This window comes from Artibeus jamaicensis, unplaced genomic scaffold (genome assembly GCF_021234435.1).
Source record: "Artibeus jamaicensis isolate MK-2021 breed Jamaican fruit bat unplaced genomic scaffold, CSHL_Jam_final contig_700, whole genome shotgun sequence".
Classification (NCBI taxonomy): Eukaryota; Metazoa; Chordata; class Mammalia; order Chiroptera; family Phyllostomidae; genus Artibeus; species Artibeus jamaicensis.
Genome location: NW_026521930.1, coordinates 10,487,155 through 10,499,700, shown reverse-complemented (window position 1 = coordinate 10,499,700; position 12,546 = coordinate 10,487,155). Strand labels below are relative to the sequence as shown.

The 12,546-nt window shown below is 47.9% G+C and overlaps 1 protein-coding gene across 1 annotated transcript in view; it reads left to right on the top strand.

Moving 5' to 3' along the window:
- PDPK1 (3-phosphoinositide dependent protein kinase 1) overlaps positions 1-12,546 on the top strand; it is a 75,854-nt gene that overhangs the window by 48,556 nt on the left and 14,752 nt on the right. Inside the window, exons 7-11 of the mRNA XM_053671558.1 lie at positions 959-1,034; positions 7,011-7,079; positions 7,320-7,416; positions 8,452-8,625; positions 10,670-10,887. Of these exons, the coding sequence (XP_053527533.1) occupies positions 959-1,034; positions 7,011-7,079; positions 7,320-7,416; positions 8,452-8,625; positions 10,670-10,887 (634 nt within the window). The remainder of the gene's footprint in view (positions 1-958; positions 1,035-7,010; positions 7,080-7,319; positions 7,417-8,451; positions 8,626-10,669; positions 10,888-12,546) is intronic.

Sequence of the window (12,546 nt, the reverse complement as noted above, 5' to 3'; positions counted from 1 at the left end):
CCAGCCTGGAAGGTCATGGGAGGTAGGTTGCTCTCGGTGGCATGTGGCCGCTCTCCTTAGAGAGTTGATTTGCTCTTGGCGGGGGGGTGGCTCTCACACCAGAATCCACGATCCTTCATCCTCCGGTCATGGGTAAAGGCCGAGGGCCGCTGTGTGGTCCCTAATGCCGGAGGACACCCCTTGGAGGGTACCTCAGCAGCAGCGTGATGGGGCAGGTGGCTCTTTCTTGCCTGTGGTTCTTTGTCAGGGATGCACTGATGAAGTCTCTGAGGTCCCTGGGGACTACTGGGGTGACATGGGTGTCAGTGCCTCCTCTCCAGTGATGGGTAGTTCCAGAGGGTCCTGCTGCCACCCTACCCAGGTCTGCAGTTGAACTTTGTGAGCCTTGCATCACACAGTCCAGTCCGGTACTAGAGGTGGCAGGATGTTGGGTCCCCAGCCAGGACACATGAGTCTCATTCCCTTTATTGCTCCTGATCTCCCTGAACAGTTTGTAAAAGGAGAAAGTATCCCTTCCCTGTACATAGCCTGCAGGGTTTCTGTCCTTTCCTGTATCCTGCACATGTTCATTGTGTGCTTGTTCTGTGCCCAGGCTGTTTTAGCCACCACAGGCTCCTGGAGATACTCCAGCTGAGAGAATGTTGGGTTAGTGTTGGGGAGGGACGTCAGGAGAACATGAGCAGAGGGTCAGGAAGAGCTACCCTGGTGGTCAGGGCAAGTGTCATTGAGCAGGTGACCTTTGAGCCAGCCTTGGGAGGAAAGGGTGTCAGAATGTGGTGTGAAGGGTGGGCCTTGGATGAGACAGGCTCTTGAGACTGTAGTCTGATTCCAAGTGACCTGTGCTGTGCTGACAAAAAGCTCCAGTTGGTGTCCATGCCAGCCATTGTGTCTTGGTAGATGAATGTCCATAATGGTAAGTTCTTTGTGTCTCAGCATGACCGTTTGCTCTTCTCATCAGCCAGGGCCAACTCGTTTGTAGGAACAGCCCAGTATGTTTCTCCAGAGCTGCTCACAGAGAAATCGGCCTGTAAAAGGTAACCTAATTTTTTTTTTGATCCATTTTTTTATGCTTTGAGAATGGATCTTGTTCTCTTAGAACAACTGTTCAGTGGGGAGAAGTGTGGCAGACAGGTCTGTATTATTTAATGAGGCTTCTTGCTTGTCCCAGAGCCCGGGGATCCTTGATGCTGCCTCCAGTTCTGGCATCCTGGCATTGGTAGCAGCCACAGGTCAGCTGCTTAGTATAACAGACCCTGCAGACTGTGGGAAGAGTCCAGAAGGCAGCACATGTGAGAGGGGACAAAACCATTTTCCTGGGGCCCAGCCAGGACGAGCTAGGCCTAGCCATGCTCAAACTTGGAACAGGCCTGGAAGTGGCTGCGGGATTGAGGGCATTGGTAATTGCAGAGTAAATTACAATATAGAGGACGCTGGGGTTGACGTTTTGCTCACAAGTGCAGAAATCTGAAGAGTGGAGAAGGGTTAGCAGGGCAGCCAGGCAGTGGAGGAAAAGAGGGTAGGGGCATTGATGGCCAAGAGTAGGAAGAAGTCTGGGGAGCTGTCTGGTAGGCATGAAGCAGGTGAAAGACTAAAGTGGCAATAGAATCTGGGATTTCAGAGGTTGGGGAGCAATTCCAGACAGTGACAGGTTCTGTGGTTAAAGTTTGCCCTTGGATTCTTCCTGCCCAGGCCAGCCAGGCACGTGGACTCCTGGCACCCTTCCTTGAGTTGACAGAAAGTCATAGGGTCACTGACCTGTATTGGCAGGCTGCCATCCTAGAATGACAGAGTGACAATACCAGAGGCTACAGAGGAGTGAGTGGTTCCAGGGACCACAGCTCTGTTTCTGAGTGTGACAGCTTTTAAACACTCTTTAAGGGATGGAGCCACAGGGCAGGAACATGATGAAGGATGCTCTGAAAGATTAAACTGGGTCTCTAGGCTCTTTGATTTTGAGCTCTTACCGAGGGCCAGATGCTGTAGTAGGCCAGGGCTTCCTAGGTGGGGCACTTCTTCCCAGGGGACATTTGGCTTTGTGTGAACAGTTTTGGTGTTAGTTTGGTAAGGGTTGGGATTGGCATCAAGTAGGTGGAGGCCATGGGCACTGCTCACTGTCCTGCAATGCAGAGATGTCCCCACTGCAAGAACGATTGGCCCCAGATGTCTACAGTGCTGAGGCTGAAACATCCTCCTCTGGGTGGTACTTGCTATTGGCCAGATTCTCAATGTGTGTGTCACTGCTGCATAAGAACTAGCTTTTCCTCAGTGTGGGGCAGCTGATTAACACTGATGGGAGAAGATTTCCAAGCTCCACTGAACGAGATAAGGAAGACACAGAATGACCACTTTCTGTGTGAAAATGGCAGGGAGAATGTCTACTCAGATCCATTTGTTCATGTATTTATAACTCTCTAGAAGTCTGCACAAGGAATGGGTAACAGTGTTTGTCTGTAATGGTGAGGGAACAGGGTTGTGAGGAAGATATCAGTGTATATCTTTATGCTTTTTAATTTTTTAACATGATATGCAAAAATAGTTAAGATTTTTGAAATAATTTAAAAAATGATACAAGGAACATCAGATTCAAGAAGAGGCATAGGTAAACACAGCTCACCTTCTCACACAACTACATCAAAATTACAACTAAATTACAGACCATAGATTACTCAGAGCTATCAGAAACCAAGTTGAATGCAAGGCTGACAACTATGGAATTAAAAAAAGCACATCAATCCAAAAGTGTAGGACACACAGATGCAGAACAAATGGGTCCCCGCACCCACTTGGGGTGGGTAAAAATTCAGGAAGAATATCTCAGGAGCTAGGGATTCCAGCCCCACACCGGACCACCCAGCCCAGGGTTCCAGTGCCAGGAAGATAAGTCCCCATAACTTCTGGCTGTAGAAACCAGCAGGATTTGAGTCAGGGAAAAAACTACTGGACTTCTTGGCAGTTCCTCTTAAAGAGCCTGTGCCAAACTGGCTCAGATGCATTCCCTCTGAGCTCCAGCATGATTGGGTAGCAGCTTGAAAGGCACCAGTGGCTTATGGGGAGGAACTGAAGTGTCTGGTATCAGGGCAAGAGCTGGGGACAGCTCTCTCCCAGACAAAAAAACAGACAGAGGCCATTGAGTCTTTTCTGAGCCCTCCCCCAACAGAGCCACAGAACAGGAAAGTGGGAGCCATATCTGAGATTCCCATCAACCTGGTTTACACCGTTTGCCCTACTCTGGCATTTACCCAAGGCTCTACTCAGCTTACAGGCTGCCCCCAACCCTCCCACTAGCAGCCCCAGGCCTAGCGTTAGCAGCAACCAGTTTTTGCATCACAGTTTGGTTCTGCCCCTGGGAACCTCCAAGCCCAGCACAAGTAGCAGCAGCCATCTGTAGATTGCTTTTTAGCTCACATTGGGTGGCCCTGGGCCAAACACAGGTGATGGTTGACTCTGGCCTGCACCTCCCAGAAACTCCTAGAGCCTGTGCACCCAGTGAACCTCCCATAGACCTGCTAACAGTAGTCAAGGCTCAACAATAAGAGGAGGGTATACTCAGCCCACGTGGAGGGCACACCTTGAGTATCCAGTTTGGGTGATAGTGGAGGCTGTGCCACTGGACCCTACAGGACACTACCAAGACAGGGAATCAGAGCAGCTCTACCTGACACATAAAAACAAACACAGGCTGCCAAAATGAGACAAACATGGTCCAAATGAAAGAACAGATCAAAACTCCAGAAAAATAACTAAACAAAATGGAGATAAGCAATCTATTAGAAGCAGAGTTCAAAACACTCGTTATAAGGGTGCTCAAGGAACTCAGTGAGGACCTCAGCAGTATAAAAAAGAGCCAGGCAGAAATGAAGGGTATACTAAAGGAAATGAACAATTTACAGGGAGTCAGCAGTAGAGTGGATGAAGCTGAGAATCAGATAAATGGTTTGGAACACAAGGAAATTAAAACCAAGTAGAGCAACAAGAAAAAAGAATCCAAAAAAACTAGGATAGTGTAAGCAGCCTCTGGGACAACTACAAGTGTACCAACATTCGCATCATAGGGGTGCCTGAAGAAGAGAAAGGGCAAGAAATTGGAAATCTATTTGAAAAAATAATTAAAGAAAACTTCCCTAATTGGGTGAAGGAAATAAACATGCAAGTTTAGGAAGCCCAGGGAGTCCCAAATAAGATGGATGCATAGAGGCCCCCTCCAAGACTCATCATAATTAAAATGCCAGCCCTGGCTGGCGTAGCTCAATGGATTGAGCACGGGCCTGTGAAGCAAAGGATCGCGGGTTCGATTCCCAATCAGGGCACATACCTGGTTTGTGGGCCAGGTCCCCAGTAGGGGACACATGAGAGGCAACCACACATTGATGTTTCTCTCCCACTCTTTCTTCTTCCCTTCCCTTCTCTCTAAAAATAAATAAATATTTTTAAAAAATAATAATTAAAATGCCAAAGGTTAAAGATAAAGAGAGAATCTTAAAAGCAGCAAGAGAAAAGAAGTTGGTTAGTTACCTACAGGGGAATTCCCATAAGACTGTCAGGTTTCTCAAAAGAGACTTTGCAGGCTACAAGGGGTTGGCAAGAAATAGTCGAAGTCATGAAAAGCAGAGACTTACAGTGAAGATGGCTCTACCCAGCAAAGCTATCATTTAGAATCGAAGGGCAGATAAAGAGTTTCCCAGACAAGAAAAAATTAAAGGAGTTCATCATCACCAAACCATTATTATATGAAATGGTAAAGGGACTTTATTTAAGAAAAAGAAGTTCAAAACTAGGAATAATAAAATGGCAATAAATACATATCTATCGACAATTGAATCGAAAAAAACTGAGCAAACAAGTAGAGCAGAGAATCATGAATTCAGAGAGTGTTTTGATTGTTGCCAGATTGAGAGGGGTGTGGGGGAATAGGAGAAGAGGTGAGGGGATAAAGAAGTACAAATATGCAGTCACAGAATAGCCACGGGGATGTAAAGTACAGCATAGGAAATGGAGTAGCCAGAGGACCTCCACACCTGACCCAAGGACATGAACAATGGTGTGGGGATTGCCCAAAGGGAGGGGGGATCCTGGGGGGGGCGGGGCATAAGGGGAAAATTAGGACAACTGTAACAGCACAATTAATAAAATATATTTTTAAACGTGATAGATATTCATTGAAAAGATTCTTAGAAAATACAGAGAATAAAAACAACAAAATCATTCAGTCTCCAGCCTATTTAAAGTCACAGATAATGAGTTGGTATATCTTCCCAGCTATGGTTTTTTATGGGTTTTATATATATTTATATAATTTTTATGCAACTGGGGTCATATTGAATATTTACTTTTGAATGGTTATTTGACAACTATTAAGTATATAGTGGTTATTATCTAATTATTAAATATATAATCCTTGCAATTATATAACGAACACTTCCCCATGTTACTAAAATTATTTACAGTCAGCTTTAACAGCTGTGTGGTATTCCAGCGTATGACTTACTGTTGTTTATCAAAGTCTTTCCTCGTCACTCGATGTCGAAGTGGTTTTGTTTATGCGGCACAGTCTGGTGCGCCTGCTCTGCGCTGCCTGTTCTGGGGCGGGGGGCGTGGCTGGAGGGCACCTCTGCTCATCTGGCAGGAGGACGGGCTGCCTTCCTGACTGTGCCAGGGCTGCCTCCAGGCTGCCCCATGCTCCTCTGTTGAAGTTCAAGAATTTCATGAATTTCAAGTAGCATTACATGGCCTACCTGGACATTTTAAAAGTCTTTGGTACATACTGGTTTTTGGAAATGTTACACTGGCTCCTCCTTTAGGTTTTATTATATTGAAAAACATTTAAAATGATAAGGTATCCACTAATGGTAAGGCATTCAAATAATTCGCAAGTAAAATGTTACCCCCAGAGCAGGCTCTGCCAGCAGCACTCCTCCTCCCCCGAGACGACCCGTGGGCAGCAGAGGCAGCCCCGCCTCTCAGCTCTGCTGTGGCCGCGTCCACACGGAGGGTCAGTGCTTTGCCGTAGGTGTCTTTCTTGTGTAGCTTCTTTTTAACTAGACTAAACAGTACAGAAAATCAAGTGTAAAAGCTAGTTGCTGTGTAAAACGTGATTCACTTTTTAAATGTTCTTCACTCTGCATTTTGTGACTCAAATTTCTGACCTGTTACATTTTTAACTCACATCAAGAGCCTCATCTGTCCCAGGCAAATCCTGGCACTGCAGTTGGCCTGTTGGCTTCACCCACACCCCTTAAGTTAATTTTCCAGCTACCAGACTGTGGCCTCTTTCAGAAACTGATTCTATCCAGTCACCCCTGAGCCCTACATACGTTTCGGGCTGGCAGATAGGGAGAGGCAGCTGGCAGTGCAGGGCAAGGAGCAGCTTGATGCTTTCGTCAGGCTGAGGTGTGGGGACAGAATGCAACACAGACGGAGGAAATCAAATATGCAAAGTAGATGTCAGCCGTGAGCTCCAAGATGGCACTGAGGGGACAGAGAATGGGCCAGTGCGGGTGGGAAGGAGGGGCGACATCCAGGGCAAGGGGCACAGTGCCGCCTCGCCCCTAGGGTTTCTGCAGCTGGTTCTAGAAATGACTTAGGGCAATTTAGAACTGCATTGTGTTTCTTTTAAGATGTATAATTAAAATGTTTATAAAGAAGAGGCAAGGTTTTGGAGTCCAAGAAGGGATTACTTTGTGCACATCCTATACGTTGTCTCCTTTGGCCCCTTGGTGTATGTGAGCTTGTACCTGTGTCCTAGGGATAAACACTGAGTGAGTTATGAGAGAATCTCTCCACATCCCCCATCCCCCCAAGCGCTGCACTGAAAGAAGGTGTGGGCAGGATCCTGTGGGCCCAGGCTCCCCCTTAAGAAGGGCCTGGAGCAGGTTCCCACCCTCACACTGACCTGGTTTTCTTTACAGGAAAGCAGTAAATTGGAGGTTTAAATGGGGTGGTATGAATAGAGGGAATGGAGATGTCACTGAAATTTTACAAATGCCATTCTTTGTTTTTTCCCTCCCTTAAAGTTCAGACCTTTGGGCTCTTGGATGTATAATATACCAGCTTGTGGCAGGACTGCCACCATTCCGAGCTGGGTAAGAGATACCACTCCCCTCCAACCCTCTACCCCCACCTTCTACCCACCCCCACACCTCTACCCATTGGAGCAGCCAGGGCAGGGGAAGGGACCAAGGTGGGAGGACTTTAACAATGAGCGTTTGATGTATATAGCAGCTCTGTGGGGAGAGGGAGGCCACTGTCCCAGAAAAGGTCTAGCTTTGTTCTGAAAGGTTTGTGTGACCCTGCCCAGAATAACGGTTTCTCTTATTTTACAGAAATGAATATCTTATATTTCAGAAGATTATTAAATTGGAGTATGACTTTCCTGAAAAATTCTTTCCTAAGGCAAGAGACCTTGTGGAAAAACTTTTGGTAAATATTTTGACTTTTCTTCTGGTAAGATGATCTGAATAGCCAGACCCGGAGTCGCTCTGAACCTGTGGTCAGAGAGGCTTTCTTGAAGGCACCTGTGTTTGGTAAAAGGCTGTTTTAGGATTGATAGAGGTTAGATTTGTATCTCTTATCGCATCATAAACCCTTTCCAATTGCAAATGCGTGATTCTTGACCTTAATCAGACAGGAAATTACTGTATCATTTTGCATTTGCACATCAACATGTATAGCATTTCAAGTTACCTGATGCTAGAGCAAGTGGTGTGTTACAGTAAGTCCTCCTTAGTGATATCTGTGGATACCAACTCCAGAGTCAGCTACATGAGGTTTTCAAGATCACTCCAGATAATATAGCAAAGGTAAACAGATTTACCCAGAAAAGTTGTGTCTTAGGTTCTAGAAATTGCACTGTCCCTACTTATGGGGTACTTTGGCTCTAGAATGTCCCTTAACATAATCTTGGGTCAGTCCTGCTTCAGCAGTGGGTGAACACTAGTCTGCCTCTTCGAGTCTGTCCCCTCAGTGGCAGGGTGCACTTGATCTTCTCTGGGTGGGGGGAGTGGGAGGATGCAACGGGATCCTGGAGCAGACAGTCGTGGGGCCGTGGGATCAAGCGCTGGTGGGAGACACGGCTCTTTGCTCCCTGGTTGCGGGAGATCACCATCCAGACACATTCTTTGTTGTCTTTTTATTAAATCCAGGAATTTTATTTTTTCTTATTTCAGGATTTTCAATTCTATATTTTAAAATAATACTTGCTGCTATTTTTAAAATTTTGAGGTTGTGGTTCCTTTTTATCTGTCAGAGGGAAAGGAGCAGAAACTCAAGAGAAGTGAAAGGACTCCTAGAGAGTGACTCCTTCTGTCCCTGGCCCAAGGTGGGACTAGGTGGGATGGGCCAGGGGCCCTTTCTAATTCTAGGAGATACCGGGAATTGAAAAGAACTACTCAAAAAGAATTTTTATCAGAAGTACTCTTTACCCCTGACACTGACTTGTCTCAACTTTCCTTTAAGGTTTTAGATGCCACAAAGCGATTAGGCTGTGAAGAAATGGAAGGGTATGGCCCTCTGAAGGCTCACCCATTCTTTGAGTCCATCACGTGGGAGAATCTGCATCATCAGACACCTCCAAAACTCACAGCTTACTTACCAGCCATGTCAGAAGATGACGAAGACTGCTATGGAAATGTAAGCTGGCTCGAGTATGTCGGGGGTAACCCAGACAGAGATGAATTCTGCTTACTGTGCTTTGTGAAAATGCTTCCTCTGTGTACCGGAAGTTTGTGCCTGTGGGCTCCAAGACTTTGATTCCTGGGGTGAAGGGCTCAAGGGCAAGCCGGTGGTGTCTGAACAGTTTGCAGCCCAAGCCTGAGTCTCTCACCAGGACTGGCCCCAGGAGGCTTTGTCTACACCTCTGCCCTGAATGCAGGTCACCAGGCCCTGGGGTAGTTGAGTCCCTTTATCTCGTTTCTTCTAGTTACTTTTTACCCGTAGGTATTGAACCAGAGCCAAGCACTGGGTGTGGGATTCTGGAGCTAGTGGGAGCAGCATCTTCCTTCCTCCACTTTTCCTCTCTGGGCTCCTGAGTACTGAGTCTCCTGGTAGCATCTTTCTTATGCTCATGGCTGGTACCATTATAATCATGTGTCTAAAAACATTCTGGAGTGCTTCTGATCTTTCCAAGAGAAGCTTGGGGTGCTGCTGCTTGGAACTTTTGGGGGCATGGCATTGAGATTGGACACTGGTCAGTGCTGGCGAGCGCCTCCACTTCAGCCCGGTGTCGTCCCTTGTCATCTGTTCTTTCTGGGCTTGGGGTTTTGTGCTGCTGGTCTGTAGTAGGTGCTGCCGATGGGGAGGAGAGTGGAGTGCAGAGGTAGATCATCTGGAGCTTTCCTTGGGGAACAGTACAATGGAGACCCCAAGGCAGGACCCACCCAGCAAGCAGCAGTCATCCAGCAGTTCTGCTATGGGAGTGAGGCAGTCACTGCATTAGAAAGACACAGCGGACTAGCTCTGAATTTGATGTCAGCCATTGGGTTGTGACCTTGGGCCAGTTCTGAGCTTCATTTCCCTATTTCAGAAATGGGGATGATGGCAACAGCCATTTCACTGGCTTCGAAAGTCTCATTGAGACACCCAGAGAGGCTTGTGGAAGCCTCTGTGAACTGCGAGACACCACCCAGAGGTGGCCTTGGCCAGGGTTTTCAGACAAGAATGTGCTGAGACTTAAGTGGAGGGGTCACAGGAATGTCCTGGGGTCACTCCCAGCTGGGAGCCAGTGAGGCAGGGCTGAGGGAGCTGTGTGTCCACGTGGGAGCAGGCTGTGTGGGCAACACGTGGGGAAGGTGGGCACAGGGTCTCCAGGAGGGTGTGACCCCTCTGGAGGCACAGGGGGCTTGGAAGGACACACTGCACTTTCATCTTCACTGTTCCTGGTAGCGGCTTTCCTTTTCCTCTTTGACAACCGTTGGGGGGCAGGCTGTCCAGGGGACCACTTCTGCCCCGGTCTGTGCTGGGCTCTCTGGCCCACCCAGCAGCCCAGGAGTGTGCGAGTGCACAGGTCCTGCCTGTTCAGCACATTTGTGAGTCATTCCATCTTCTGTGTCCCCAGTGGTTTGCAGCTCTCCCCAGAATAGCAGGCAACTTTGTCTATACTCAAGCTTAATTAAAATTTGCTGAGATTAATAGGAGTATTTTTTTTTAATTGAACACAGTCTAATTGGAGTATGTAGTGACAGCCACAGACTCAGAGATGTAGGACTGCGGGGTCAAAGGAGGAGGGCTCTGAGTTCCCAGGGTCTTGCCACGGAGCTTCTGCATCCTGAAGGGTGGATCCTGCAGGGCACCAGGTGCCCATTCCTCCTCTTCCCAGAAGGCATTCTGACCCCTCTAGGTGGGGCAGCATGGGGGCTCGCAGAAGTCTTCCCTTCCTAGAGAGGGAGATTGAGGGTTAGCCACTCTTCGGGGCAAAGCATCTTCTGATGTTCTCCTCAGAAGGGGGACCCAGGCCAGGCAGGATCCAGTCCTTGGATCAGTGGAGAGACCAGAGCTGCCCACATACCAGAGAAGCAGAGCTGGGCTGGGGCTCAGGGCCTATCTGCCACCTGGGCTTTGGGCCTTGGGCCTTCAGACTGTGCACTTGCTGGTAGAGGATAGGTCAGAGTGTATCTGCATCTTTGAACCTTAGGAAAATTAAGGCACTGGTTCTCACTTTTGCCTCCTCTCTGTGCAGTACGACAATCTCCTGAGCCAGTTTGGCTGCATGCAAGTGTCGTCGTCATCCTCCTCCCATTCCCTGTCTGCTTCAGACACGGGTCTGCCGCAGAGAGCAGGCAGCAACATCGAGCAGTATATCCATGACCTGGACACTAATTCTTTTGAACTGGACTTACAGTTTTCCGAAGATGAAAAGAAGCTATTATTGGAGAAGCAGGCCAGTGGAAACCCTTGGTAAGAATTTATAGGCAAAAGCAGTGCTTCCTTTAGAAATGCAGAGTGGAATACATGGGGACGTGAGACGAGGTAAACAGAACAGGCGTCCTAGCCTTCATCACCGCTGCCTGTGAGGCTCTGCACCACCTCAGGCCTTCCACAGCTACCACTAACACTGCGGTGAGGCCCCTCAAAGGGTGCAACTGGAAGTGAGTATTCAGAGGCATTGGGCCAGGAGTGAGTGTGTTTGGGACTGCCCAGGCCCTGGCCCTTGGGATTCAGCAGGCCAGGCATGCTGGCATCTGTTTGGACATGAATTCAACATGATTTAAATAACCACTGCCCCATGGTGAGATGTTCGGGTGTTCCACAGTCTTTGCTGTTGTAAGTTATCCTTTGCATGTAGCCTTTCCCACTTGTCTGAGTAATTCTTTTAAGGTGGAGTCCTGGGGTGGCAGGTGGAGGGAAGGTGTGTGCATTTAAGAAGGCAGTGCTTTGCACTGTGGTGCTTCAGAGCCCCTGTTTCCCCAGTGGCCATGCCTGCCCTTGAGCATTTTGACCTCTAAAAACGGGCCCATGTGAATTTGTGTTTATATTCTTATCAAGGCAAACATTTCCTAGATTCATTGGCCGCTTGTATTTATTTTTCAGGGTGCTTTGTGTGCCTTTGACTATTTTTCCTCTTGTAAGTGTTGCATTTATTTTATTTTATTTTTTAAAGACTTTATTTATTTATTTTTAGACAGAGAGGAAGAGTGGGAGAAAGAAAGGGAGAGAAACATCAATATGTGGTCGCCTCTCATGTGCCCCCTGCTGGGGGCCTGGCCTGCAACCCAGGCGTGTGTCCTGACTAGGAATCGAACCAGTTGACTCTTGGTTCACAAGCTGGTGCTCTATCCACTGAGCCAGACCAGGCAGGGCTGTGTTGTATTTTTAAAAAATTTACTTTTAAGAGCCTTTGATGAAAATATTTCTGTCATCTACTTTGCAAACAGTTTTCTTCAGTTGATCTTTTTGGTCTGTTTGTGTATGTTTTTGTATGGAAGTTGAAAATTCTTACAAAGCAAACCTGTGTTTTCGTTTTCCATTTTGGTGATGTTGAGAAGAGCTTCTCCACCCAGACATTATCCTCATCAATTTTTGTGGTTTCTTCACCTTCCTCAGGGGCAGAGAGGAGCCCAAGACCAGGGGGCGTGGTGGGGAGTGTCTTCCAGGAAGTCATGGTGGAGTAGGAGGCTGCAGGAAATGGAAGGAGGGGCAGGGCAGGGTTTGAGGGATTGGCTCCGCAGGAGAGAGGACGCGTGTGCCTTCGGAGCAGTCACGTGGAGACGATAGATGGGGGGGGGGGGGGGGGGGCAGCACATGGGTGAAGCCAGGGTGTGTGCCATTAGAAACTACTGTGTCTAGAAAATATGAGTATTGATGTTTGCCAGCTGAACTACTCTACATTTCTCAGGACTCTATATTTCCTAAAGTGGTATTACTAGGAGTATTAATATGTACTGAGAAGGAGGGGGGAGGGGCTGTGACCAAAACAGTTTAAGCACTGGTGGGCCACACGCTCCAGGTGGGTCAGTGTGTGGGTCAGCAGGAGCTTCCAAGGACAACTGTTTAGACCTTCCCAAGGTTTTGGCAGGAGCAGAGCACTGGAGAAGTGCCGGTGCAGGCACATGGGGA